The sequence below is a fragment of the Solanum stenotomum genome, unplaced genomic scaffold (genome assembly GCF_019186545.1).
Source record: "Solanum stenotomum isolate F172 unplaced genomic scaffold, ASM1918654v1 scaffold23673, whole genome shotgun sequence".
Taxonomy (NCBI): domain Eukaryota; kingdom Viridiplantae; phylum Streptophyta; class Magnoliopsida; order Solanales; family Solanaceae; genus Solanum; species Solanum stenotomum.
The window spans coordinates 428,488-454,516 of NW_026027624.1; the positions used below are offsets into that span (position 1 = coordinate 428,488).

Consider the following 26,029-nt stretch of genomic DNA (forward strand, 5'->3'; position numbering starts at 1 on the left):
TTGAAAATTGAAAACATATAAATAATAAATGGGCCCAAATGAGGCCTAGCTTTTCGGCTAATAAAGTAGTACGTAATTAATGGTGTTAAATTGTCCAATAATATAAATTTTAAAGGTACAATCATAAAAGAAGAATGTACAACACTATCTAAGCACATATCATCCAACACTTGTCATGTGCTAAGTAGTAGATATTCCCACTTATTATATATAGTAATATATTTTAATCAATCATCTTGAAGTTTGAAAAAATATTCCATCATATAGGTATGTCGAATAAATCGAAAGTCTAGTAATTAGGTTGAAATAATATCATCCTTGGAAGTATCTATAAAGTCAATTAACTCTAATCCTAACTTTATAAAATGGTAATTTATTATTCTCTCCTATGACCTATATATATCTAATCACATTTATTCTTTTAAAAAAGTAAAATTTTGCTCTTTTTTTTTCTTTTACTATCTATTTTTTTTTATTCCAAATACATCACAAGTTTCCAATCTACTGAGCTTTTTGCGCCGCAGATAAAATAATAATAAAGAAAAAACCAAGCAAGATAACAACAATAACAATTAAAAAACACTAGCAACATGACAATATTAAATAATTTGAATCATGATATTTAATTTATTTCACAGACAAATCTACCACCAAACATTAATTTCACAAAAGAACATTTCTAATGTCTCTAACATTAATTTCGAAAACATGTTTGAAAGATAACACCTCCAAAAAAAACAAAAAAATAAAAAATATGTCCTACCCTTGTACGTGATCTAAGTCAGAAAATAATAATATAAATATAATTGCGGAACCAAGATTTTAATTAAGGGAGTTTAAAAACTAAAAAAGTAAACACACGAACTAACTAAAGGGAGTTCAATATATATACATAAAAATTAATTTTAATTATACATAAATTATATTATTTTTCGTCGAAGGAGGATCGAATGAACCCCTGATCATAAATTGACTCCGCCCCAATATATATATATATATATATATATTAGAGAAGTCACATGTTTGAAGAAAAGTGATAGGTAAAAGGTATCAAGATTCAAGGTTGTTAGGTACATATGTTTATTTATATCGTCCTTTTGTTTTCTTGCATTTGGATGGTCAATGGTGGCATACTTGTAGAATTACTAATTTTGTGAACTATATTATATAGTTTAAATAGTTGAAAAATAAATATTTTTATTTATTTTATATAAAATTTATAATAACGCGGTCTCTCACACAAAAACGTATATACCTTGCTCCAAGCGGCATCATAGAATAGTAAGATACCACTTATAAGAAAATACTGAGTATAAATATAAAATATCACACTTTATAGTAATTTTTTTAAAAAAAAAAGTGATACTAATATAGAAAGGCTTTTGCGTATGTTATTGATTTACGTGTAAATATTTTTTTTACTAAAGATGTGACGTTGAAAATCATATACTTATATGTTCTAATGTCATAAATTGAATGAATTGCCAGAAATTTAAAAAAATTATAATAAGATTTTTCCTTAGTTATTTATTTTCAACAAAATGTAACAACATTGATTAGCCGTATGCAATAGCGACCATTTGTGACTTTAAGTTAATGATAAGAAAAAAATTATGAGAAATTTCTTAGTTAATGACTTTTCTTCTTCTTCTGAATTTCTTAATTATAGCAATAAATAACCTGTTTTTCCTGATCAAAACAACAAAGTACTCGTTTGGTCATAAAAAATTTGGAATAATAATTATGTTATTTAAAATTTGGTGTTTGATGATAAATTTTTTAAATTCAAATTTATATTTAAAGTTGGAAAATATCTTATAATTTATTTTTAATTCACTTTTAAAGTTGTATTTAAGTACATCCTAGTAATTCAAATATGCTTTGTAAAAAGTATAACCAACCATAACTTCATTTTCAATTCTATAAATTCCAAATAAAGTGAAAAGTATTTATAATTTATGACCGAATGCCTACTAATTATTTAGCTAGCGTTGACTATAAATTTTCAAAAATTTATCTTCAAATATATGTTTGACCATAAAATTTAGTTCAAATATCTATTTGACCAGGAAATTTAATCAGATTTTAAAAATCCGATCTTCAAATATTTTCAAATTCTTAAAAACTAGCTTCAACTTTTGACCAGGACTTTGACTCACGTAACTTCAATTTTTTTTTCTAAAAATATACATACGTATCTAATTACAATTTCAAAAACTCAAATGTCAAACTTCAAAATCTATTATCAAATGAGAGCTTAATTTAGAAAAATAATAAAACCTTCAAAGAAAAATTTGTTAAGGAAATGACATAGTGCCAAGTTGCCAAATAGTCCAGCACTGATCCTATTGTGCTAACCAGCTAAGACATTTTTGTTCCCTTTTTCTCTCTTTACTCTCTTACCTATACATACACATTTCTGTATGTCTCTTTCATGTTTTCACTCGTTTATAGATGTGGGGTGGTGGGGTTAAGAGGGGATTGGTTTATTCCATAGATTGGACCTTGAAAATGCAAGATTTCAGCAAATCTTGGACCCCACCATTGCCTATTCTATAGTTTTGCCTAGTTTTTCCAATAAACCAAACATGGCTTATGCACCCCACCCTTTCTTTGAACCCCATTTAGTTGAATTTAGCTAAAGATTTCACCTTTACTCTATTATTTTAAGTGTTTGGTTTGGTATTCTTCTTCTAGAATCAAGATTTGTCTAAAAACAGTTATTTTGTAGTTGGAGGTGAAAGTGGTGGATGAGGTTTCTTCCATGTGGTATACTTTTGTAGAAGTAATTTTTATTTCTTTCTTTGTTTCTTTAATAGCCAAAGTTTCTTCCTTTTCTTTCTCTACTTTGTTTTAAAATAGACTTTTTGAAGGACTAATTGTACATCTTATCTTTGTTTAGTGGGGTTGGCTTGAAATTGACTAACATTAAGTTATCTTTATGTGGTGTTTGTTGTTTCTGAAGGGGATTGGAAGAGCTTAAAGCTTGATCTGAGTGGTGAATTTGAAGTGGGGTTTCATTTTTTTTTGGAGGTTAGTAGGAAGTTATTGAGCTTTGATTTTACTTCTGATGTTTAGTTCTTTGCTTACTATTTGTTGGACATGTTATGTTTGTATTTTTTGTGCAATTTGTCTGGCAGTTGTTGCAATTCTTTATACTGTCTTTATTGGTTCTTGAAATGCAATTAGGATCTAGATATATATAACACTGTTTATTCTTCTTTGTTCTTTCTGTTTCACTGTTTGTGTCTCTCCCAGCTATTGGGAAGTGCACCACAAGTAGATTTCTGTTTTTGTAAGGAGATTTGTTGCCAAAGATTTGATTTTTTTCCTGTTTTTCAGCTGTTACAAAGTCTAAGACTTGTTTTGTAGACGGGGAATCTTAGTAGCTAAGTTCATTGGCTACCTGAGAGTTCGATTCTCTACCTTGTAATCTCGTTCACCTACAAAAGACTTGTTGCGTAGACCCTCTTGTAGTTCATTGTTTGATCAAGTTTTAATCTTTGGAGTAATTTAATTGGTAAAGATTCTTTCTTCTGATTCATGACTAAAAATTCTTGTGCATTAACTGGTAGTTCCATTTCATTTCAGCCTATTTCCCGAAATTTGAATTGGGACGATACAAGTGCTGGTGGATTTTGGTCTCTTTGTATAAACCGTATTTATATCGCAGAAGGTGAAGGAAGAAAGTTCATTTACCTGCTTTCTAATGTTTAATCACCTTGGAGGTGCAATATGGAACGCAGAAACATGGACAAGGATGGACCTAATAAAGAAGGTTTATTGCAGTTTGTGAACAAGGAAGAACAAGCAGAGGAGAATAGTTGTTTGTCGACAAGATTAATAGAAGAGTTAGAACCACAGCACCTACTTAGATTAGGAAACCCGCGCTTTACAGGAAATTGCACTCAGAAATTGTTCTTTCATAGTTCTCTTGGCTTACAAAATAAGCTTCCAAAGCATATAATAAGTTTTGACGAAAGATACTTCCTTCGCTGCCTTGAATTGGTACACATACATTCCACATGTAACTTCTCTTCAAAGATGCAAATTTTATCAAAGAGTTCAGGTTCAAGAGAGGTTAGAAATGAAAATCTCTGCACTAATGGTAATCTGGCGATCGAATGCCCTCAAGCTGTGGGGATTGAATCAAGTTATGTCCCTGACTCCTCCGCAGAGTGGATTCTTGGTGCAATAACTGGTAGTCAGAGTATGCTGAACATTTTAAAGAGTCCTTTACTTAATCAATTTGGATCTGTTAACTGTACTGTTGATTCTGGAAAGGAAAATATACGTGACAGTGAAGAAGCAAGTTTTTCCGATTTCATGAGCTCTCCCGGTGGTTTTAGTGTCAGTTCAGCACAGAAGCTACAGAAGGAGATGGCAGATCATGCATATGGATCTGAGCATGTACACAGAAGGGTTCTTTCTGTATCTAGTACAGCTTCGACATGCTCGGATCAATCTTGTCTTTCAGCGGCTGCGCCTATTTCTCAAGGAATGCTCCAGAGGAGATGGAAAAATGGTTTACCACATTATGTCTTTTCCATAGATGGTAAAAAGGAAGTTTATGTAGCTGATTTGCTGAAGATTGACTCACCTGATGATAAGTTTCTCGATTATGTTTACACATTTCATTCAAGACCAGAAGGCAAAAAGGAACGCGCCTTCTCTGCAAGGGAATCACAACTTGTAGGTAAAATGACTGTGTCAACTTCAGTGACACTCAGCTCAACCAAGTTGGAGATTATGGAGACGCGATTTGTTGTGTTTGGTTCCATGGATCAATATATGGATGAGATACAAACAAGTCATATCCTCAGGAAGAACAAAAAATTGGCAAAGAAAGTAACAGATGTGTTCAGAACTAGTCAGTCTTATAAGCAGAGAAGCTTATCCAAGTTCGGGGGAACAAGCGCCATTCTTGAAGATGCTTCTTGGACGCCATCCATAGATATGTATGATGATTATTATTCATGCGGCAATGCTCTTTTGGATCAACAGATTCCGCCAAATTTTGAGTTGGCTGCCATTGTTACCAGAGATCCTATTAATGACAGCTCCAAGGAGGCAGAGAAGGGTGGCTGGGGTATGAAGTTTCTCAAGAAATCTCCGACTGTAAGTAAAAATGCACCTCCTGAGATATCGGTGGAATGTCGTTCACGTGGCACCAGTGAATGCTCAACAAGCACGGATGTTATAATTCCAAGTGGTTTTCACGGTGGACCTAGAAGCAGACATGCTGGGCCGTCAAGCCTGTTGGAGCGGTGGAGCTCTGGTGGGCACTGTGATTGTGGAGGCTGGGATCTTGGGTGCCCCTTCACAGTTCTTAAAACTGGAAATGAAGCTTCATCACAAACTACATCTGGAGACTGTCAAACTTTTGATCTCTATATACAGGTCTATCTCATTATAAGTTTTTGTTCTCTATGTTCTTCAAGCAACTATGCATTTAAATAAGTGGAGCATTGAAATGTCACTAACTGATTTTCTATTTCCCGATTTTGCAGGGTTCAAAACAAAGTGCACCAGTCATGAAAATGTCGAATATTCATGATGGGTTGTATTACATCCATTTTCATTCGACTCTATCAGCTTTGCAGTCTTTTGCCATAGCTGCTGCTTTCATTCATAGACATAGTCCTTTCCTACGACCGAAACTGTACAGGAAGTGAAGTAAGATGACACAAAGTATGGTATCTGTTGTTATAGTTCTCTACTTTTAAAAGAAGTCAGACAAATCGACCATTAGAAATGGTTCGAAGATATAACATCTGATTGTCTCTCATGTTCATTAATTTATCTTAGCTGACAGATTATTAGATAGGAGGAAATTCGTTTGTTAGCTCAGATTATTATTTTGTTAGTGTAATGAATGATACAGTTTAGAAGCAGCGGTCAGTGTACAAATCGTCTATTGGATGGGGGGACATCCATTTGTACCGTTGATTAAGTTACTGAAAGTCGAAACACATTGATTTTTGAGTGGTTTGTTGATCCTTTGATCTTTAGTGCAACTTTCAGGTATCAATGGAAACTTCAGTTATGTTTCAATATCGTCTACCGTTGATTGTAAGAGGCCTCTCTCTCTCATTTATTTTAGCATATATGTGATGTTATGTTCACAGTGTAGATGAATCACTGCATTTCCATGCTTTCTTTACACATGTTCTTGGAACTCATCTAAGATGACATACTTTGTGTCAATGGTAAACTCAATCCTGCAAACTTCTTTGTGCTAATAACGACAACAACAACGTACTCAATGTAATCCCAAAAGTGGGGTCTGGAGACGGTTGGATAAACTCTTTGTTTCCTTATGGTTATGTTGCAATTGTTTCCGTGCTTTCGTGTATTGAGTGCTTCATATGGATGTAGCAAGCTTTGTTGACGAGTGACCATGTTAGGGAAGTAGTATAGGCATTTGGACATGTTTTGTTTGAATTCATTGCTTTCGGCTTGAACTATGTATACATATACAAAACGAATTTTAAAAATATACATATAATAAGGTTACGTTTTTCGATAAAAATGGCGTATAAAGAGAGTTGGTTGGTGATGATCTCTGAAAAATGCTATTTATTCTTACTTCATTATACAGTAAAATTATGAGGGGATTATAGTTGATCTTTTCTAGCATTGGTGTCAAATCACACGACTACACGTTCAAGGGTATGACTTAGTGATCAATAAATTAAACGTGTAGTCATTCAATTTTTACAAATAGATAAAGTAGAAATAAGATAATTAATGTAAGATAACTTCAAATTTCCCCCCCTATTATGAGTATATATTTTGCAGTATTACCTTTAAGAAAAGCTAGTAAGACAGTGTTTGTTTTGAGTAAAAAGAGACAAATTGAGAAGAAATGGTAAAGCCAGTGTTCTGTAGACCTCTGTTTGTATTAGACTGATTTCCCAAACAGGAAATAAGAGATTTGGGGAATCTTCTGTTGTGATATGAGCCGTTGGATCAGTAAAGATGAATGGTCAAGATTAATCTATAAAATTAACGGTCGTGATGAAATAATCAGACGGTCAAATTCATTCTGTCAACATATCCTACTAGGTCAAAGTTTAGTCCCGATCAATAAAGATTGTGATGAAGTGATAAGTATTTTTTCGTTTCGATTGTTATCGAAGAATTCGAAATACATCTCAACAATTTTGCAATCACGTACATAATAACTACGCTAGACATATAATGATCGTTACAAAATTAATGAAATGTCAATTTCTTTTCCATGTTTTTATAAGTGAAATGCAACGGCCATATCAATATATTGAAATAGAATAAGGTAATATGGACAATAGGTTAGATGAAATTGATTTTAAATACATCGATATATAAAATTGATATTGGATATATAAATACATAAAATTATGAAATTAAGATACATTTTGAAATAAAAGTACAGAGAAGGATAGGGACGTGGGAGAGAGGAGAGAGTCTGCGTATTTCAAATAAATGTAAATCAAACTTTGGATACAATACATATGAAACAAATTATATATCCAAAGCAAAAAAAGAAAAAGAAACAAATTATATCTAATTTGACTTGTGTGTCTAAAAAATATTTTTTCCTAAAAAATATATAATTTAGGAAATTATTATTTCAACCTATAATCAACATCAGTAAAATTGTTTCATGTTATTTCCTCCAAAATAAAAACAAACCATTTAAAAGCTCTTTTTTTTTTTCAATTTGTGGAATGCCAAAGAGTCGATGGTGGAGTGAAAAGGCAAAAGGTTGTAATACAATTGACAGTAAAAAGTAACTATTTTCTTTTATAGATATTTATAAAATAATTTATCGCATTTAAGTCGAGTGAAACTTTTTTTATTTCATTAAAATATATTCAAAGTTTATAGCCCAAAGTACAAAATTTAGATTTCATTAATTTGTGAAAAATAAAATAGAATGTCATACAATTTATTTTACGGAAAAAGGTTAAAATTACTTTTGAACTATGCGAAATAGATCAATTTATATCCTTTATTATATTTTGGGATAAAAAATACCCTCACAGTTATTCTAAGAGATTACAAACACTCTCACAAGTCACAAGTGAGACTAATCTCTCCACCTAACGGCAATGGCATTTTTTATCTCAAAATATAATGGAAGATATAAATGATTTATTTCACATAGTTCAGAGGTAATTTTAATCATTTTCCGTCAACGGAATAAGATTTCCCAAAATTTTCTTTTATGAATACATTTATTAGTTAACCATATTTACTAACTATACTTATAATTAAATTATTTGGTTTTATATATTCATAGGAAATTCTTATTGGAGCTTTTATCTCTCACCATTGTTGAAAAGAATGTTGTGATGGAGTCCAAATGCTTCTTAATGCTAAAGTAAAAGCTATTTCTCCAACTCCATAAAAGGTATAGTGATGTATCCTTTTTTTTTTTATAATTATGCAAAGGCGAATTCAGAATTTAAAGTTTAAGGGTTTGGACCCACCATTATATCTATAAAGTTATAGGTTCATATTTATTGTATCAAAAAAATTTATGCTTGGAGTCAAAAGTATTGGGTTCGGATGAACGCGATTTGTTAGAGTATGGTCCACATGAATGTTTCTTGATCCTCAAGTTTTTTAAGGTAAAAAGGTGAATACTTTATTGGATTTTTTGGGATTTGTGGAAGAATTTCGGTGAAAACTAATGGGGTCAGTCTTGCATTGAGTGATTCTGTGTTGGGGTATATAACCCATTGATATTAGAGAGTGAAAATGGTTTCATGCAGAAGAAAAAATGAAGAAAATGATATAAAATTTTTTACCTTTTAAAATGTATTTTGTTGTTATTGTTGTGTTTTTTTGTTTGGTTTCTCACTTTCTATCAAGAATTTTTTCATACCTAGGTCTCGAATCCGAGACCTCTGGTTTAGGGAGGAGCAGTTTGGATGCACCACATACTCTGTGTTGGTGTTGTTGTGTTTGAAGGAAGAACAGAGCAGAAAAAATAAAATCTTTGTTGTCTTTATTTGGAATCTGTGCTATTCCACATTTTGTTTTCTCTTTGTTTTGTATTTTTGCTTTTTATAAAATTTGATTCTGAATTCCCCATGTTAAGGTGTTCATGGTTCTGTTTCGATTAGTAATTTTTATTTTATGTTTCATCTGTTAAATAATGGTTTTGCTTCTTTGATGCTGTGAAATCTCATTAGTTTTGTTTCTGATGTATACTAGGTTTAGGGTGTGTTCGGTATGAAGGAAAATGTTTTTTTAGGAAAATAAGTCGGTTTCTTGCACCCAAGGGTGTGTCTTGTGTGGTCAATGAAGTGGTCGAGAGCCATGAGGTCTCAGGTTCAAATTTCAGCGGAGACAAAAATAATAGGTGATTCTTCCTCATCTGTCCTAGACTTGGTGGACAGAGTTTTCTAGTACTTGTTGCTGGTGGGAGGCAAGTATCCCATGTAATTAGTTGAGGTGTGTGAAAGCTGGTTCGGACACCACGGTCATCAAAATAAACAAATATATAAATAAGTCGGTTTTATACTTATTTTCTTGTGTCTGTTACGTAAGCAAAAAAATATTTTCTTAAAAAACATTTGTATATAATCTAGAAAAATACTATGGGTTGTGGGAATGGGGGTTAGGGGGTGAAGATGAGGTGTGTTTGAGGGTTGAAGGACATAATTAATGTGGAATGCCTTGCCTTGTGCGAGTTCCAGTCATGAGATGACTTTTCGCTTACTCCTGTTTAAAAACATTATAGAGAAGATGTTTATAAGAAATAGTAATAGCGAAGATGTCAGTGATGAAACATGACTTAGTGAACTGTGGGAGACAATTGCATTACTTCCTATATATGATGACTGATGACCTGATTATTATTCAGTCAACTCTTTTATACTGTCTCAGACTTAGCTCTATTAGGAATTTCTGAGCATGATGAAGTATCGGTTTATCAATACTTCTTGTTATTATACTTTACTTGAGCTGAAGGTCTGTCGGAAACAACCTCTCTATCTTCACAAGGTAGGGGCAAGGCTGCGTACACATTACCCTTGCCTGACCCCACTTGTGAGGTTATTACGATGATGATGTATCGGTTTGATGCTTAACAATATCATCTGGTGTTTTTTTTTAATTCATGTAGTATTTGATAAAACCAACATTCTATAGTACTTCCAATTAGCTTCTGAAAAAATGCTAGGAGTCCTCATAGATCTGTATTGAATACCGTTCAACATGGAATGTCATCTAGTAAGTTATTATGCTATGCATAAATTATTCCAGTCATCATGTTGGTAAAATTCAGACATTGTTTCTGCATTTTCTTGTTTGTGGTTGAAATGCAGATGTAATGTTTTCTCTTTTTTTTTTTTTTTTTTTTGCATTGAAAGGAAGAAGATATACTTCAACCTCATTGAGCTCCTTAAAGTTCTACATTATTATACTAAATGGCGCCAAACCCGAAGACTAGAGTTACAAAGGCCTTTGAGGCAATGAAGGTTTTTGGCTATAGTGAAACAGTTGTGAAGCCAGTATTGAGGAACCTTCTAAATTTGTACAACAAAAACTGGAAGCTTATTGAAGATGAGAATTATTCTGTTCTTTTGGAGTCTATTATAGACAGCGAAGAGTCTAAGGTATTGTTATTATTATGATTCAGTGCTTATTTCTATTGTCCATAACCACATGATACCCTTTGCGACATGTGAATCCTTTCTAAAGATTATGTGTGGTAATATTTATATCTATCTTGACATCATGCACAAATAGAAAAATAGGATGCTCATTCATCTTTACTTTTTTCCTTCCAATTTTCAATGTGAAAGCATGTCATTTAATTCCCCTGATGATCAGGAAAAGCAGAAATCCTCATTGGAAGATGAACCGGAAGAAAATGAACCACCATTGAAAAGATCTAGGCTCTACTCCCAGGGAAATCATTCTTCACCTGCTAAACACAATGCCGGCCCTAGTGCTGACGCATGTACTTCAGAGTTGCAGCCTTCCAGCAAGCAGAAGATGGCTGAAATCACCACCGAGTCTTATGAAACTCAGGATGCTGAACTGAAGCCTCGTTCTCTCTTGAACCATTATCAGCGCAAAGGTAAGAAGCAGATTTCTTCAGAGGCTTCTCCTGTTTCAGAGGAGGATAATGAGATTGTACTACTCTCTGATGATGACATGCGAGGACCTTGTACTCTGTCATCTCATTTGGAATTAAAGAAAAGGGGAGACACATCTCGTTCATATCCTGCTGTGATACCCAAAAGAAGATTAGCTTATAATAGTTGCCTGGAAGAGCCAAACGTCATGGGTTCTACTGATGTATCCAATGAAGGTGCACTGGTTCAGTATGGCTTCAGTGATGCTATCCCACTTTCTGATAACCTGCCAGGTTTTGATGTTCCTCTTGCTCTTTTCCCTTCAGGTATTCCTTCAATGTGTAGAGTTAACTTTTAATAAGATTATTCTGTCTCTCTCACCAGACATGGTTCTACTTTGAAACTGTGAACGGGTTGTTCTTTTTTGTGAGTTTTGATACCCATTCTGTTGATATTCTCTAGATGTATTTTCTTTTTGAAGTCTCTTTTGAGTTTGACTGCCATGTATGCTAGTTTTGGTGATTATTCACTAATTCAGGACGTGAATATTGAAATTATTGACTAAAAGGGAGAAATATAGGAGGAGTTAACTTGCTAATATCAATAACTATATTTTTGAAGTTAATGTGTTAACTGATGAAAGCCAAAGAAAGACAGCAAAGCCATACTGCTATATATCAATCCATTCTCCACTGGTATTTCTTCTTTATGAAGCTTCAATGATTACAATTTTCTGAGGGCAAATTCTATGAATTTGTTCTGCCTCTAGTGATCTTTATACAAATCAAAGTTGTGAAATCATATTTGTATACACGCTTTTTACAAAAAAGCTACATCTTCCTCTCTCGATTGAGCTTTATCTTTCATACAAGCTAGCTGTAAGATTCTTATGGTTTATAGTAATTACACATTAGTTTCTGCTCATAGTAAGCCCAATGATATTTTTGGTTGATGAAAAGGAAAAAGCTATGTGAATGAAGAACATAAGATTTGTTGAATCAGATGGGGTCATAAGTTGTTCTCTCTTTTTGTTGGTAAATTGTATGTCTGAAGTTGGGAATCCTTTTTTTTTGTGTTCTTTTCCTCTTGGTTTTGTAGTCAAATTCTAAGTCTTACCAAAATGTGAATGTTATCTATAGTCTAGAAGTTTAATTCTGTCATATTTTTTTGGAATTGAAAGGAATTGATAAACAAAACTTGGAGTGTCTCAACTCTGAACATCTGGGTACAGAAGGAACTGAAGAAGATGCAACAATTTCATCACGACTAAATATTGCTTCCTCCCCAAACGGGGAGGTGAAAGTCTCTTTTGTCTATAAGACATATTCTTCATCAGATTTTTGTCCACCAAGTTTAGATGCAGTCTTTAAGCGGATGGAGGAAAAGTATATGAAGTCCTACAGATTTTCTCAACCTGGTTTTCTGCTAAGTCTGATGGAAAATCTGTGTAAATGCTATCTGACAGCTGGCACCAAGGCCAGGGCAGCAAATGAGCCATCAGCTGGGATAGGGTCTCAGAAACTTCACCCAGTAGGTGTCAGATATGATGCTACTAATCATGAATTGCACTTTGCTCCAGACACTAGCAATGGCTCATTCAAATTGTTGAATTTTATCAAAATCTTACCTCAAATTCCAACATTTCCAGCTTCAGGAAATAGGGATATAATGTGCTATATGGTGGATTTTAATGGTACAAGGATTAATGGTGCTGAGAAGGACAACACTAACAAGCTTCTTAAACTCCTTGCCTCTTCAACTATGAACAATTCAGTGCTTGTTCAAAGTGAACACTCATCTCCTGGTCTTCGTAATTCTGTTTATTATATTGAAGACATCGCCAATGGTCAAGAGGATCATAAAATTTCGTTGATTAATGAATTCAGCCATGTCCTGCCTGTCTTTAAGTACATACCTAAAAATGTTATTTTCCAAAACGCATATGTGAAGTTTCTTCTTGCTCGTATATCAGATGACAGCTGTTGTTCAAACTGCAGCGGGGATTGTTTGTCTCAAGATATACCCTGTGCTTGTGCTGGTGAAACAGGGGGTGAATTTGCCTACACATCAGGTGGTTTGCTCAAGGAGAAGTTTCTTGAGAGTTGCATCTCAATGCGTTGTGAACCCCAAAAGCATGGTTTAGTATATTGTCAGGACTGTCCCCTTGAAAGGTCTAAGAATAATAGCGTGTCTGGCCTGTGCAAGGGTCATCTGGTGAGGAAATTTATCAAAGAGTGCTGGCATAAATGTGGCTGCAGCAGGGGATGTGGAAATCGTGTTATTCAGCGAGGCATAGCAGTGCCATTGCAGGTTAGAAAAATATTGCAAACCTAGAGTTTCATGTACCATAACTTTGACTCTTTGTGAACATAAAAAATAGGAGATTGTTTCAGTACTAGTGAGAATGATGTTAGGAGTAGTCATTTAAATTATTGGTCTGGGAAAACATGATGCTCCCTTTGTCCCAATTTATGTGGCATACTTTGACTTGACACAAAATTTAAGAAATTAAGGAAGACTTTTGAAATGTGGACTAAAACACACCTTAGTCCCTTGTGTGACATAAAAGGGGAATTTTAAAGTTAAGTTATTTCTAATTATATGAATGTGACATTCTTTTTGGGACAAACTAAAAGGGTAAGTGTGCCACAAATTGGGACAGAGGGAGTAATTTATTGTGGTTGAACTATAATCTATATTGTATAAATTGTTTTTTCCATCCTGGTGTGAATATAAATGATATCTGATTTATCCAAAAAGGAAAGAAAGGTTTTGTGCATGATCAATAGTTCTGAAGAAACCTAGAGTAGTAAGAAATTGTCTGACACATTTTTATCCTGCATGTCAGGTGTTTATGACTGCTGATGGGAAAGGTTGGGGTCTCAGGGCACTGGAGGATTTGCCTAGAGGTGCTTTTGTTTGTGAATATGTAGGAGAAATAGTGACCAACACAGAGTTGTATGAGCGAAACACGCAAACTGCTGGTGAGAGACACACATATCCAGTTTTGCTAGATGCAGACTGGGGTTCAGAAGGTGTCCTGAAGGATGAGGAGGCACTTTGTTTGGATGCAACATACTATGGCAATATTGCAAGGTTCATTAATCATAGGTTAGGCTCTAATGTTCATCCTTTTCTCTTTGTAATTGCCTTTCTTCTTTTTCTTCTTCTCCCCTCTTACATTAACCTGGTGATATGTGGTTTGTACACTTCTTCTACAAAGTAGATAATATTCATGTCCACCAGCTGTTACCTACTAACAAACAACTTGTTTCTCTTTGTTTCGATTACTTTGTTCCTCAAGTTTGGAAAGAAAACTGATAGGTAAGCATTAGATGCAACCCCATATATTGCATGTAGAGATATAATGATCAATTGATTACTTTTGTTATGGCTTTCCTTTTGAAGTACATTTGGCATGGAATAAACCCCCAGTAGAGCACCATTACAAGTCCCTTTTTTCTTCTTTGCATGATCAACAGCTCGTTCTTTGCTTTTATTGTTTCTAAGAATCACATTTACATTTAAGAAAAGTGCATTGATTCTTTTTTACTTCGCAATGTGGACTGAAACTAACCACATTGTAATATTATCTTGACCAGATGTTATGAAGGTAACTTGATTGAGATCCCAGTTGAAGTAGAGACTCCAGATCATCACTACTACCATGTACTTGTTATCTATCTTTCTCTTAACGCTTTTTGAAGTATCTCTCTGTTATTTAGAAATTCGTGCACTATCTACATCAAGCATCTTTTTTTAATGTCACTGCAGGTAGCTTTTTTCACTATGAGGAAAGTTAATGCTTTAGAAGAGTTAACTTGGGTAAAGCCCCTATCTATGTTGAATTCTATAACTTTTATTATAACTTTGTCATTTTGCTATAGGAAACATGAGTTAAGTCAAAGATAAGTATATACGAAGAATCATTACAAATTTGCTACATTGCAGGATTATGGTATTGACTTCACCGATCATAGTCATCCAGTGAAAGCTTTCAAGTGCTGCTGTGGAAGTAAATCTTGTCGTGACACCGGCCTTTGAAGAGTCAGTTCAACTTTTTACCTCTCTTTCTTATACTCGCCCTGCAGTGAAATCTGCCTACTATTTTCATGCGCATATTGACCTGAGTACTTCTCTAGAGCTTTATGATATGTATTATACACACATCTCTTCCTGCCCTTTATATCTTCTCGCGACCAGAATCAATCTGCCAATTGATTAAACTATATTCCTTCCTTTACAGTTCTACCTACCAGCCTTTAGTACATTGAAATGCTTACTAGGTGCACCATTTGTTGTAGAATAGAGTAACTTAAAGCCATTCCTGCGCGTGTTTCACTTCTAAATACTTGCTGATTGTGAACTACTTCATTCGATCTTTATATTTAATCAGATACCATTACTTGCAGGAGCTAGGAAGTATACACTGATGAAGATTACTCCTCACTGATGATGCTGATCCCATCGATAGCTCACATAGATATGATATAGGTAAAACAAGAAACATAGTTTTGTTATTTCTGGAAAAGAACAGCTGGTGTTAACACAGATGAAGATTCCTTCTTCCTGATGATGTTGATCGCTTCGATCAAGAAGCAAAATTTTGTTTTTTTTTAAAAAAGAACTGCTGATGTTATGTTCTACCAGTTGATGAGATTGCATTTGACTATGTTGGAAAAAACATGTTTTATTTGAGTATATTACTTCTTAAATACCTACTTGCCCAGTATACGCTGAGAAGCCCATTGGCTCGTCTTTGACTCTTACCTCTCATTTAACACTCTACTTCGTCAACTTCTCAGTCCCTCGTGAGTGTGGCACGAACCTCTAACTCTAAGCATGGAGTTGATGGTTGGTAAAAGTCTTGAATTACATTTCTTTGCTAAAATGCAATACACTCAAAGCATCAATATATTATTCTTGTGCTAAAACCTTGCATTTAGTTGGTGACTGGGACCACAAGGTCACAAATCTTTTCCATGAATCATTGTCTAGTTTGCATTGAAGGGATAGCCTTGTCTCTATGTGACGGGTTCGAGCTGTGAAATTAGTCATTGATGCTTCTGTCATGATAGAATTATCTACTTATTTTCGAGCCATATAAGACCTTGATGTTTGTGTCACAGTATAAAGTTGTCTCCATATCACATATAAGTCACAATTTTGAGCCGTGGAATTAGTGTTTTAAAGTTGATTGCCTACCTTACACCCCTTCGAGTGTGACCCCTTCCCCTGACCTTGCGTAAACGCGGTATAGCTTTATAAATACATCTATTTTCTTATTAATGTAACATGTTAAATAGCACTAGCGAATATATATTAGTAAATCTTGTCTGTCATACTATGTAACACCAAAATTAGTCCATAAACAACTATTATTAAAAGAACATAATATGAAGCAAGTCATGAGGTAGATAATAACTTTACAATAAGTCCAAATACTTTAAACTATAGTCAAAGAAATAGTCTAGTACTTACTAATTATCATGCAACATAAAAAAAAAAAGTCAAGAACCAACTAAATACTAGAAAGGTCGACTCCATGACATCAAGAAAAACCGATCTTGTGTTATACTCTGATGATCTCTTTCCTATCGAAACACCCAAACTCCCATCATGTTAAGATAGACACTAACATCAAATTCTCTCAAAACTTTGAACCAACACCTTTGCTTTCTCCATCACCTTATCCTCATTCAACACATACACACTTACAAACTTTGACTTCTCAACATCTTCAAACTCACTCTCCATTTTCCTAATCGTAGTTGTAATTTCTTTCCATCTGTCTAAGCTATCGACCTTTTTACATGAATCTTTTACATGTACTATCTTCTTCACACCATAACATTCCAATTTCCTTATATACCATTTCACATGACTTTTATATATAGCCATTCTCAACTGAAATTTCTTCTGCTTACCATAATATATCCTCTTATAGTGTGCCATAACACCTTTAAACCATATTTTTCGACTTTTTGCTACCTCAAAGTAGTAATTTTCCACTTCATCATCAATCTTGAACGCGATCCTTCGAATATTCTCAATCATATCACATAATTTTTTGTTTTCCTTTTGTTTTACTTCAGCTTCTTTGAGTAAAAGCTTCATTTTCTTGAGTTCTGTTTGGAGATCTTTTACATACTTTTTTGCACCACATAAAATGGTACCTTTGTTTATTTTCATTACACCTTCAACTCTCTCAATGAGAAAAGAGACAAAAGCTTCTGCCATTAAACTTTTTTTTGGAATGAAAAACTTAGAAAAAAATTTCACAAGAATGAGAAATCAAAATAGTGTTTGGTTAATTGACATTAAGTTTCTCAAGTTTATAATCTTGAAAGTTTACAAATTACACATGAAGTCCTTGTAGTTTGTTAAAATTACAAAAATGGTCCTTTATGTTTGGGGATAAGTTCAAAATAACCCCTTGCATATACTTCTTGAGCAGTTTCGATTAAGTTTGTTAGATGTGAATATCTTTCGGAACTGTGAACTAGGAAAGTCTTGTCAAAATCTCAAAAATTACAACACAAAAATCGCCACCAAATATCCAAAGTATTTTTTGTGTTTCAGTTTACGTGACATACTTTAACTTTTTAATTCGTTCAAAATGAATAACACGTTTTAAAATATGAAAACAATTAATTTTATACTTCCATACCCTTAATGAGAAGTTTTTTTTTTTTTGGAATGAGAAGATTTTGTAACGATACAATATTATGACAGGTTTAATATCTGAGGGAAAATCCTTATCATTTGTTTTAACTAAAGAAACCTCCCATTAACTTTATAAAATTACACTTTATAATCTTTTTTGTGATTTTTTTTTTCATTTCAACTTATTGTCCTTTACTTTTTTAGGTTAAAGTGTGTGCTAACAAAAGTTTTAGTGTAAATTGGATTTATTTTCTTAAATAGTGTATTTACAAATAGTAAAAACGCGTAAATAGTGTATTTACAAATAGTAAAAACGCGTGAAGAGGGAATAATCTTCTTTTTTTTTGTTAATTTCCCACTATATCTTCTTTCAATAATGATGCTAAACTCTCGTGAATGGCCTCTCAATAAATGACAAATAATTTACTATATGTGAAAATCAACCTAATTAGGTATCATTAAGTCGAGGATTCTTCGGAAACCATCTTTTTATCTTCACGAGATAGTGATAATATTTGCGTATATTATGTTTTTCTCAAACGTCACTTGTGAAATTTTACTTAATAATAGGTTATTGTCATTGTTGTTAACCTAACTAGGTATTTAACGCATATGCAAGCATTCAAATTTACCTACATATTATTAGTGAATAATAGTCTTTCTTTGTTTCTTCTATTGTTCATGAAGTTTTTGGACCACCATTTAAATACTTATTCTGAGCAAACTGAAAACTTTATGAGAAAATGTTAGATATCTGATTTAGAATTGTATAAATTATTGCAAATGTTTGACATTAGTATAGTATTTTATTTGTCAGATTGAGTAAAATATGAGTCTAATATTTTTTGGAATGATAATTTTGCAAGGTTATACTTAAATAAGTGATAAAATATAAATAATGAGGGTGGTATAATTGAACAAAATCATTTAACTTGACTAACCTGCTAAAATTTTAATTAGTTTGAGCCAGAGTAATTTTGATGATGAGTTGATTTGGGGTTATGCCAAATTAATCCATAAAATATCAGCATCCCAAATAAACTCGTGATGCTAACCATTCGTGATATATGTGATGATTGTTTTAGATCATAAGTTTTAAAAGAAATTTTTATTTTTTAAAGATCGTATCAAACCAAACAATGCTGCATAAAATGGAACCAAAAGGTATATGTTTTAAGCCATATTAATAAACTAGTTTTTTTTTGTTTCCCATATGATGTCTGATACACATATTGGGGCCCGATTAAATCCGGATTCGCGTCAGAAAGTCCCAAGATGGGGAGTAAAGCTCCCTAACAAAGACAACTTCATAATTAAGAGGACTCAAAACCGAGACCTCTAATTAAAAATAAAGAAATATTTACCTCTCCGTCACAATCCTCGTTGGCCATATTAATAAGATAATTTTACACAAATCTCATAGTATTAAAAACTAATTACATCCTCTCCATGCTCTTTTCCAAATTACAAAAATCCTTAAATTTGGTGGAATCCAGTTACATCCCAAAATGTCCTGATACAGTTTGTCTCGATTTCGGATACATCCTTTCCCTACTTTTTCAAATTACAAAAATTCTTAAATTTGATGGAATCCGGATACATCCCAGAAAGTCCTGATACAACGCATTCCGGTTTCGATACATCTCGATACATCACTTTTCGATTTTAGATACATCACTCAACGTCTCGATACATTGTAAAGTTATGTATCCGAGAATAAGATAAAATAGAGATTTTTGTAATTTTTTCAAATCGTAGAAACAAAATGGTGTTTTAGAATTCATGAAACTCTTTATTTGAGCTAATAAAGATGGTAAAAATGGTGAATTTTGTAAGTTATGTGTCCCCCACCAATATATATAACAGTTTTTGGGGGGTAAATTGTTGAGTTTAGGGTAAAAAACTAAATTGAACACATTTATTTCAATCACCTAGAATATATTAAGGATCAAAACAAAGCAACCCCAATATATCAAGGACCATTTTGATCATTTTCTCTAAGTTTTCCTATTAATAAACTAGTTGATTGAACCACACATATTCTTAACTTTCTCTTAAAACAAAAATAAATGAGCCAATATATCAAGGACCATTTTGATCATTTTTTCTAATTTTTCCTATTAATAAACTAGTTGATTAAACCACACATATTCTTAACTTTCTCTTAAAACAAAAATAAATAGGCAAATTTTAGAAATCACATATTTTTAAGGTAAAATTACAATTTATCCTTTAAAAGTTTATAATTACAGAAATCTCTCAAACGGATACAATAATATAAGCGTTGATACATTAATCTGATGCGCGAGATATATTAATCGTTAAGTAAGATACATTACATTTTATACATGATACACTAATCTGATGTACATTTTATAAATGATACACTAATATGATGCGTGAGATACACTAATCTGATGCGCTGATACACTAATATGATGCACGAGATACACTAATCTGAAGCGTGAAAATGAGGGATTTTGGAGATTTGTAAAACTTATAGGGAATAATGGTAATAAGTAAATTAAAAGGTGGAATTTCTATAATTAATCCAAAATAAATTAAAGAAAATGGTCTGGCCCATCTCAAGTTGTATGTGACAAGCCCAAATAGAGTCCATAACCAAACATTCTTCAAATTAAAACCCTAAATTGCCATTTCTATAAAACCCTAGCAAAACCCTAAATCACCGTACTTTCTGCATCCAAAAATGTCGAAGCGAGGTAAGTTTACTTCATGTTGCTTTCAAATTCAGAAGATCGTTCTCAATTATCTTCGATTTTCCCTAATTTTTTTTTTTTTTGTAAAATGATGTTTAGGGCGTGGAGGGTCTGCCGGAAACAAATTCCGGATGTCACTGGGTTTACCGGTGGCGGCGACGGTGAATTGTGCTGATAACACTGGGGCGAAGAACCTTTACATTATCTCAGTGAAGGGTATAAAGGGTAGGTTGAATCGGTTGCCATCTGCTTGTGTAGGTGATATGGTGATGGCTACTGTCAAGAAAGGGAAACCTGATTTGAGGAAGAAAGTGATGCCTGCTGTCATTGTTAGACAACGCAAACCTTGGCGACGAAAGGATGGTGTTTTCATGTACTTTGAAGGTAAGCTTTTTCCGCAAGCTTTTAAGGATTTGAGCTGAGCTTTTAGGTTGTTTTGTGATTTGAGCTGCTTGTTATTGTTTTCTTAGCTCGTTTTTTGAATTTATATGAATTGTTTGAATCAACTACACCCAGATTTGGTATCAGTTGATTTTATATTAGTATGTAGTGAAGTATCTATATGAATGATTATAAAAATGTAATCTTTTGAGAAAATTAACATTAGTTGGTGTACACATTGAGGTTTTGCGGATATCAATCTATCAGAGTTACTCTAGGATGTTGGGATTTCCTTGCTAATATAGTTATTCATACATTTAGCTTTGTTCATTTTCCGGAATTTGATGGTTATTCCATGAGTTTTGCTGGTTAGGGTGTGGTGCAATTATCCAGTGATCTGTTTTTGTACTTTGGTATTCGTGCTTGTTTTTATAGAAGTGATGTACGAATGAGAGCTGGTTTGGCAGTATCATCATCCAATTTTACCTTGTGCATGTGTCAAGGCATAAGAGTGAGTAGGTCTTTTAGATTCGAGTTTTTATCTGCACTTCCATGACCAGCTATAGTCTAACCAACCTTAACCTATCTTGGTTCATAATCGAATTAGATCTCCCCAATTGAACCTCACTTTTTGTGGTTTCTCTCTTTGAGCAGAGATAAATTAACTTTTGAAGCATATGATCTTAGTAACTGAATTCTTCAGTTAAAAGAAAGTTCCAATTAAGTGTATTAGGGAACAAATTTGTATCTTTTGATTGTAAGTTTTACTACCATAGGTCTTTCTTTATCTTGTTTTTGTTGATAGTAGGTATCAAAGGTAGGAGATCTGCTTGTGCAGTTGTTTCTGATGGATTGAGAAACATGTGTTTGTATTTATTTATCTTTGAAAACCAGACTTAGTCAGGTGTTAACATTTCTTATCGTGGTTAATACAGTTACTAGAATGGGAAATTAATGTTGTCTATCGTTACAGATGTGCTTATACTATTCAAGCACTTTCTGCTCCATATGGGCCCAACATGAAGTAATCCATTTTCTTCTATTCTGGACACATATATGCAGGATATGTTGACTTGGCCTCTATTGTTTTCTTAGTTGTTTAGTTTTATATCTTTTGAAATAAATTATATGATGTCCTTACAAAAACTGATTTCAAAATTATCTTGCTATTTTGATGTCCAACTTTTACATATCCATGCATTAGTCAAGTAACAACCTTCTTATACCGTGGTTGATACAGTTACATGCCTGGAAAATGTATGTGTCCATCGTTACAGATGTGTTAATTCCTATTATGCTCATATCTGCTCCATTGGGACTCTACATATGTTTTCAATTTGTAGCATTGTTAAGTATACACAGTGTCTTTACTTGAAATTGAGTTCAACGTTATCTTCTTGTTGTGTAGAACTTTAAACATATTCAGACATTAGTCAGGTTACAACCTTATTATACTGTGGTTGATACAGTTACATGGCTGGAAAATAGATGTGTCCATCGTTACAGATGTGTTGTTTCTTTTTAAGCTCACATCTGCTCCATTTGGACTCTACATATGTACTCCTCGAGTTGTAGCATGTTAAGCATTGTATCTGCCAGTAATATATTTTACGTACTTAGAAGTTTAGTTACTTTCACTGAGCTTATAACACGTCTTGTATGCTTCTGCAGATAATGCTGGTGTGATTGTGAATCCCAAAGGAGAAATGAAAGGTGAGATCTTATGCTTAATCTCCATCAAGTATATCTATCTAAACTATATGCCATTAAAACTTCGAAAACGAGGCCCCCAAGGCCTAGCTCAAGTGGCAAAAGGTAGAGGATTTGTGGCTTAGGTCACATGTTCAAGCTCCCACACCATGCAAAGCGAAGCCCGGTATTTAAGTGGAGAAGGGTAGAGGGGCGGGCCCATTATCCACCAAGTTTAGAAGGCTGTGATTGGTTCAAAGGGCGGGTCACAGACGGATTTCTCGGTTAAAAAAAAAAAAAACCTTCGAAAACGAGATCTTCTACTTAATATATCAAGAATTTTAAACTGTTTAGTTTTCACAATTTTCTCGATGTATGTATTGTTCATGAGCTGCTGTTGGCTGTTGTAGGTTCTGCTATCACTGGTCCAATTGGAAAGGAGTGTGCTGATCTATGGCCAAGGATTGCTAGTGCAGCTAACGCAATTGTCTGAACTCTGAACTACTAAGAGTTATTGCCAAGGATTGCTAGTGCAGCTAACCTGCAGATTTTGATACCTTGTATTTGGAAGTGCTGTTATTGTCACATATACAAACAAATGCAGCAATGTTGTATTGCTCTGAGATTCAAAACTTCATATAATACCCACTTATTTGCTACTTAATATCACGTCATTTACTTTTCGTCTAGTTTTTGATTTATAGCTTCGTAATTATTGAAGACTTGTCCACATAAAATAGTCTCATTCCCCTCGAATAGTCGAGGAAACATAGTTGAGTTCGAGCTTTTGGTTTGTTGAATTACCTTTGTTAGGGGAGTGCTTTAACTCGTAATAGAGGACTTTCTAACATGAATTTTGATTTAGTCGGGTTTTAAAATGGTTATTATACACCATATTAGGAATCGAGGAGAAGAGCAAAATGAAATATTTTGAGAGTTATAAATATTGTGTTCATTATATCTAAGTCGTTTTCTGATTTGTAACCAAATTAGACCAAATCACACATCTCATTGTTGCCTAATGAACCAAATATCTACCCCATAAAATTATGTCTATTAAATAATTCTGTTATTTTTTTCATTTTAATATTATAATTATGAGATTACTTTGTTTCCAATTTAAAAACTTCAATTATTTTGAAATTGATTCGACTGGTCAAAACGATTAATATTTGAGATTGAATAAATTATACTCTATGAAGTACCTATCTGCTTAGCAAAAACAGATAGATCAATTATATTCGTTATTGTTTATGTCATATAGTAGTATATATTTTTGGATTGGGTTATGAATCGGTTTACAAATTTTGGGCAATAGTGGAATAATTGAGATACTTTCATTCTTAGTTAAAGTTTTCAAATTTGAGTTCTGAATACAAAATTAAAATCCTATTAAAAGCACCTCCGGAATTAGCTAAATTCTAATGTAAATATCAAATATCAGGTGGAAAAATAATAATTATGAAACGGCATGACACAGCTGTAAGTTGACAAATGTGTGTTGACCAAAAAAAAGAAAAAAAAAGTACAGATGTGTAAAGAGACGTGCTACCGACTTGCTGATTAATTCCAAATAATAATTTGTTAAATTTCTGGTTTATGTTTTTAACAAGGGAAAAGGGTCAAATATGCCCCTAAACTATTTGAAAAGGTCTAGATATACCCCTCGTTTAAAGTTTAGCTCACTCGTGCCCTCGCCGTCTAACTTTTCGTCTAGATATGCCCTTATGGGCGTTAAACGCCAAATGAAATTGCCATGTCATTTTTACATTATCATATGGCATTGGAAAAGGGTCAAATATACTCCTAAACTATTCAAAAAGGTCTAGATATACCCCCCTTTTAAATAAACTATCCGATCCGTTTTCAACAATTTTTTTAAAATTTTTATTTTTTTCGGTAAATCCCGAAAATGAGTAACTGACTAATAAAAAATAGGAAAAATATAAAAAAATATATAAAATTAACGCCAAAAATTCGCAAATAAATATAGTAACCTTAAATTCAACAATTTCAATAATTTTTTTAAATTTTTATTTTTTTACGATAAATCCCGAAAATGAGTAATTGATTAATAAAAAATATGAAAATGACTTTATGCTGAATTTTTTAGGTTATATTTTTCATATTTTTTATTAATCAATTACTCATTTTCGTGATTTATCGAAAAAATATTGTTGAAATTGTTGAATTTAAGGTTACTATATTTATTTGCGAATTTTTGGCGTTAATTTTATATATTTTTTTCATATTTTTTTATTAGTAAACTACTCATTTTCAGGATTTACCGAAAAAAAAAATAAAAAATTTAAAAAAATTGTTGAAAACGGGTCGGGTAGTTTATTTATAGGGGGGGGGGGGTATATCTAGACCTTTTCGAATAGTTTAGGGGTATATTTGACCCTTTTCCAATGCCACGTTATAATGTAAAAATGACGTGGCAATTCCATTTGGCGTTAACGCCCATAAGTGCATATCTAGACGAAAAATTGGATGGCGAGGGCACAAGTGAGCCAAACTTTATATGGGGATATATCTAGACCTTTTCGAATAGTTTAGGGGCATATTTGACCCTTTTCCCTTTTAATAATAATTAATCTGTTGACATTTGCCTCTTGTAGGCATAAAAAAGCTTGCAAATCATAAATCTTTGTTTTTGTTAATTGGAAATCATAAATCTAAGTCTAATGAGCCTCCAATGGAACTCTGCCACATATCTCATCAAAGAGTGATGACAAAGAATTATTGACCTATTATACTTCAATAATTTACTTATTATTAGCTAAATATAAAATATTTTTAATTAAAGTAATTTGTTTATGTAAAATTTAAGTCTTGACAAAACTTAAATCAACTTTTTCCCTAATATAAAGTGTTGGGACTATCAAAAGATGAGACCTCTTCATCCTTAATCAAAAAATCTGAATTCAAACTTTAGAAATAACTCATTATTAGTAAGGAGCATTTTAATCTTGTTGAGTTATCACGTCATTGGTAATGAGTTATTTGATCTCCATACAAAATTTTGGACAATCCTTACCTCATGACTTAATATCTAAGTTGAGATTGACCCAGTTTAATACCCCATGATATGCCTCCATTTCATATTGTTCACACTTCATATATCCGATCTTTATGGAGGGGAGAGGGGAGGGTTGAGTTTTCACATCGATGGTGGATGACGAGTTAGTTGGCCTACTTATATGTTGTTAAAGTCAAACAATTCACATATTATAAATTAGTTACGTCTAAAATATTTTAACAAAAATCTAAATTAATTAGATTTCAAAATAAATATCGAACCTCAAACGAGAACAAAAATATAATGATGGGAGAGTGCCCCCCAAAAAAAAACTGTGGACATGGAATATGTTTCTAACATAAATATGTCAAGGAATATAGTAATTATGTAGAGAAAAAAGGATTTGGTTGGGGATTTAAATGAGATTAGGTTTAATTCCATGTGAGATAGTTGTATGTTGATATGCCAATTAG

At 33.0% G+C, this 26,029-nt stretch overlaps 3 protein-coding genes across 6 annotated transcripts; all 3 read left to right on the top strand.

The window, feature by feature from the left end:
* The first annotated feature begins 2,435 nt into the window (after positions 1–2,435).
* LOC125851236 (uncharacterized) lies at positions 2,436–5,985 on the top strand. Of its 3 annotated transcripts, none has more exons than XM_049531009.1 (4): positions 2,436–2,769; positions 2,966–3,033; positions 3,592–5,400; positions 5,511–5,985. In XM_049531009.1, exons 3-4 carry the CDS (start codon positions 3,736–3,738, stop codon positions 5,673–5,675), a joined length of 1,830 nt encoding a protein of 609 aa, XP_049386966.1. In that variant the 5' UTR covers positions 2,436–2,769; positions 2,966–3,033; positions 3,592–3,735; the 3' UTR covers positions 5,676–5,985. The 3 variants fall into 3 exon arrangements, with proteins under 3 accessions (XP_049386966.1, XP_049386967.1, XP_049386968.1); XM_049531010.1 differs by having other exon boundaries at positions 3,627–5,400; XM_049531011.1 differs by having other exon boundaries at positions 2,436–3,033; positions 3,627–5,400.
* A 4,378-nt stretch (positions 5,986–10,363) lies between these two features.
* Positions 10,364–15,748, top strand: LOC125851293 (probable inactive histone-lysine N-methyltransferase SUVR2). 2 transcript variants are annotated; one of them, XM_049531082.1, is made up of 8 exons: positions 10,364–10,613; positions 10,840–11,404; positions 12,259–13,388; positions 13,927–14,189; positions 14,681–14,747; positions 14,853–14,903; positions 15,030–15,125; positions 15,491–15,748. In XM_049531082.1, the coding sequence occupies exons 1-7, from the start codon at positions 10,425–10,427 to the stop codon at positions 15,120–15,122; spliced, it is 2,358 nt and encodes a 785-aa protein (XP_049387039.1). In that variant the 5' UTR covers positions 10,364–10,424; the 3' UTR covers positions 15,123–15,125; positions 15,491–15,748. The 2 variants fall into 2 exon arrangements, with proteins under 2 accessions (XP_049387039.1, XP_049387038.1); XM_049531081.1 differs by having other exon boundaries at positions 10,831–11,404; positions 15,491–15,744.
* Positions 15,749–20,348: 4,600 nt separating this feature from the next.
* Positions 20,349–23,198, top strand: LOC125851286 (60S ribosomal protein L23). The gene is made up of 4 exons (XM_049531072.1): positions 20,349–20,467; positions 20,564–20,848; positions 22,517–22,558; positions 22,945–23,198. Exons 1-4 carry the CDS (start codon positions 20,455–20,457, stop codon positions 23,025–23,027), a joined length of 423 nt encoding a protein of 140 aa, XP_049387029.1. The 5' UTR covers positions 20,349–20,454; the 3' UTR covers positions 23,028–23,198.
* Positions 23,199–26,029: the final 2,831 nt, after the last annotated feature.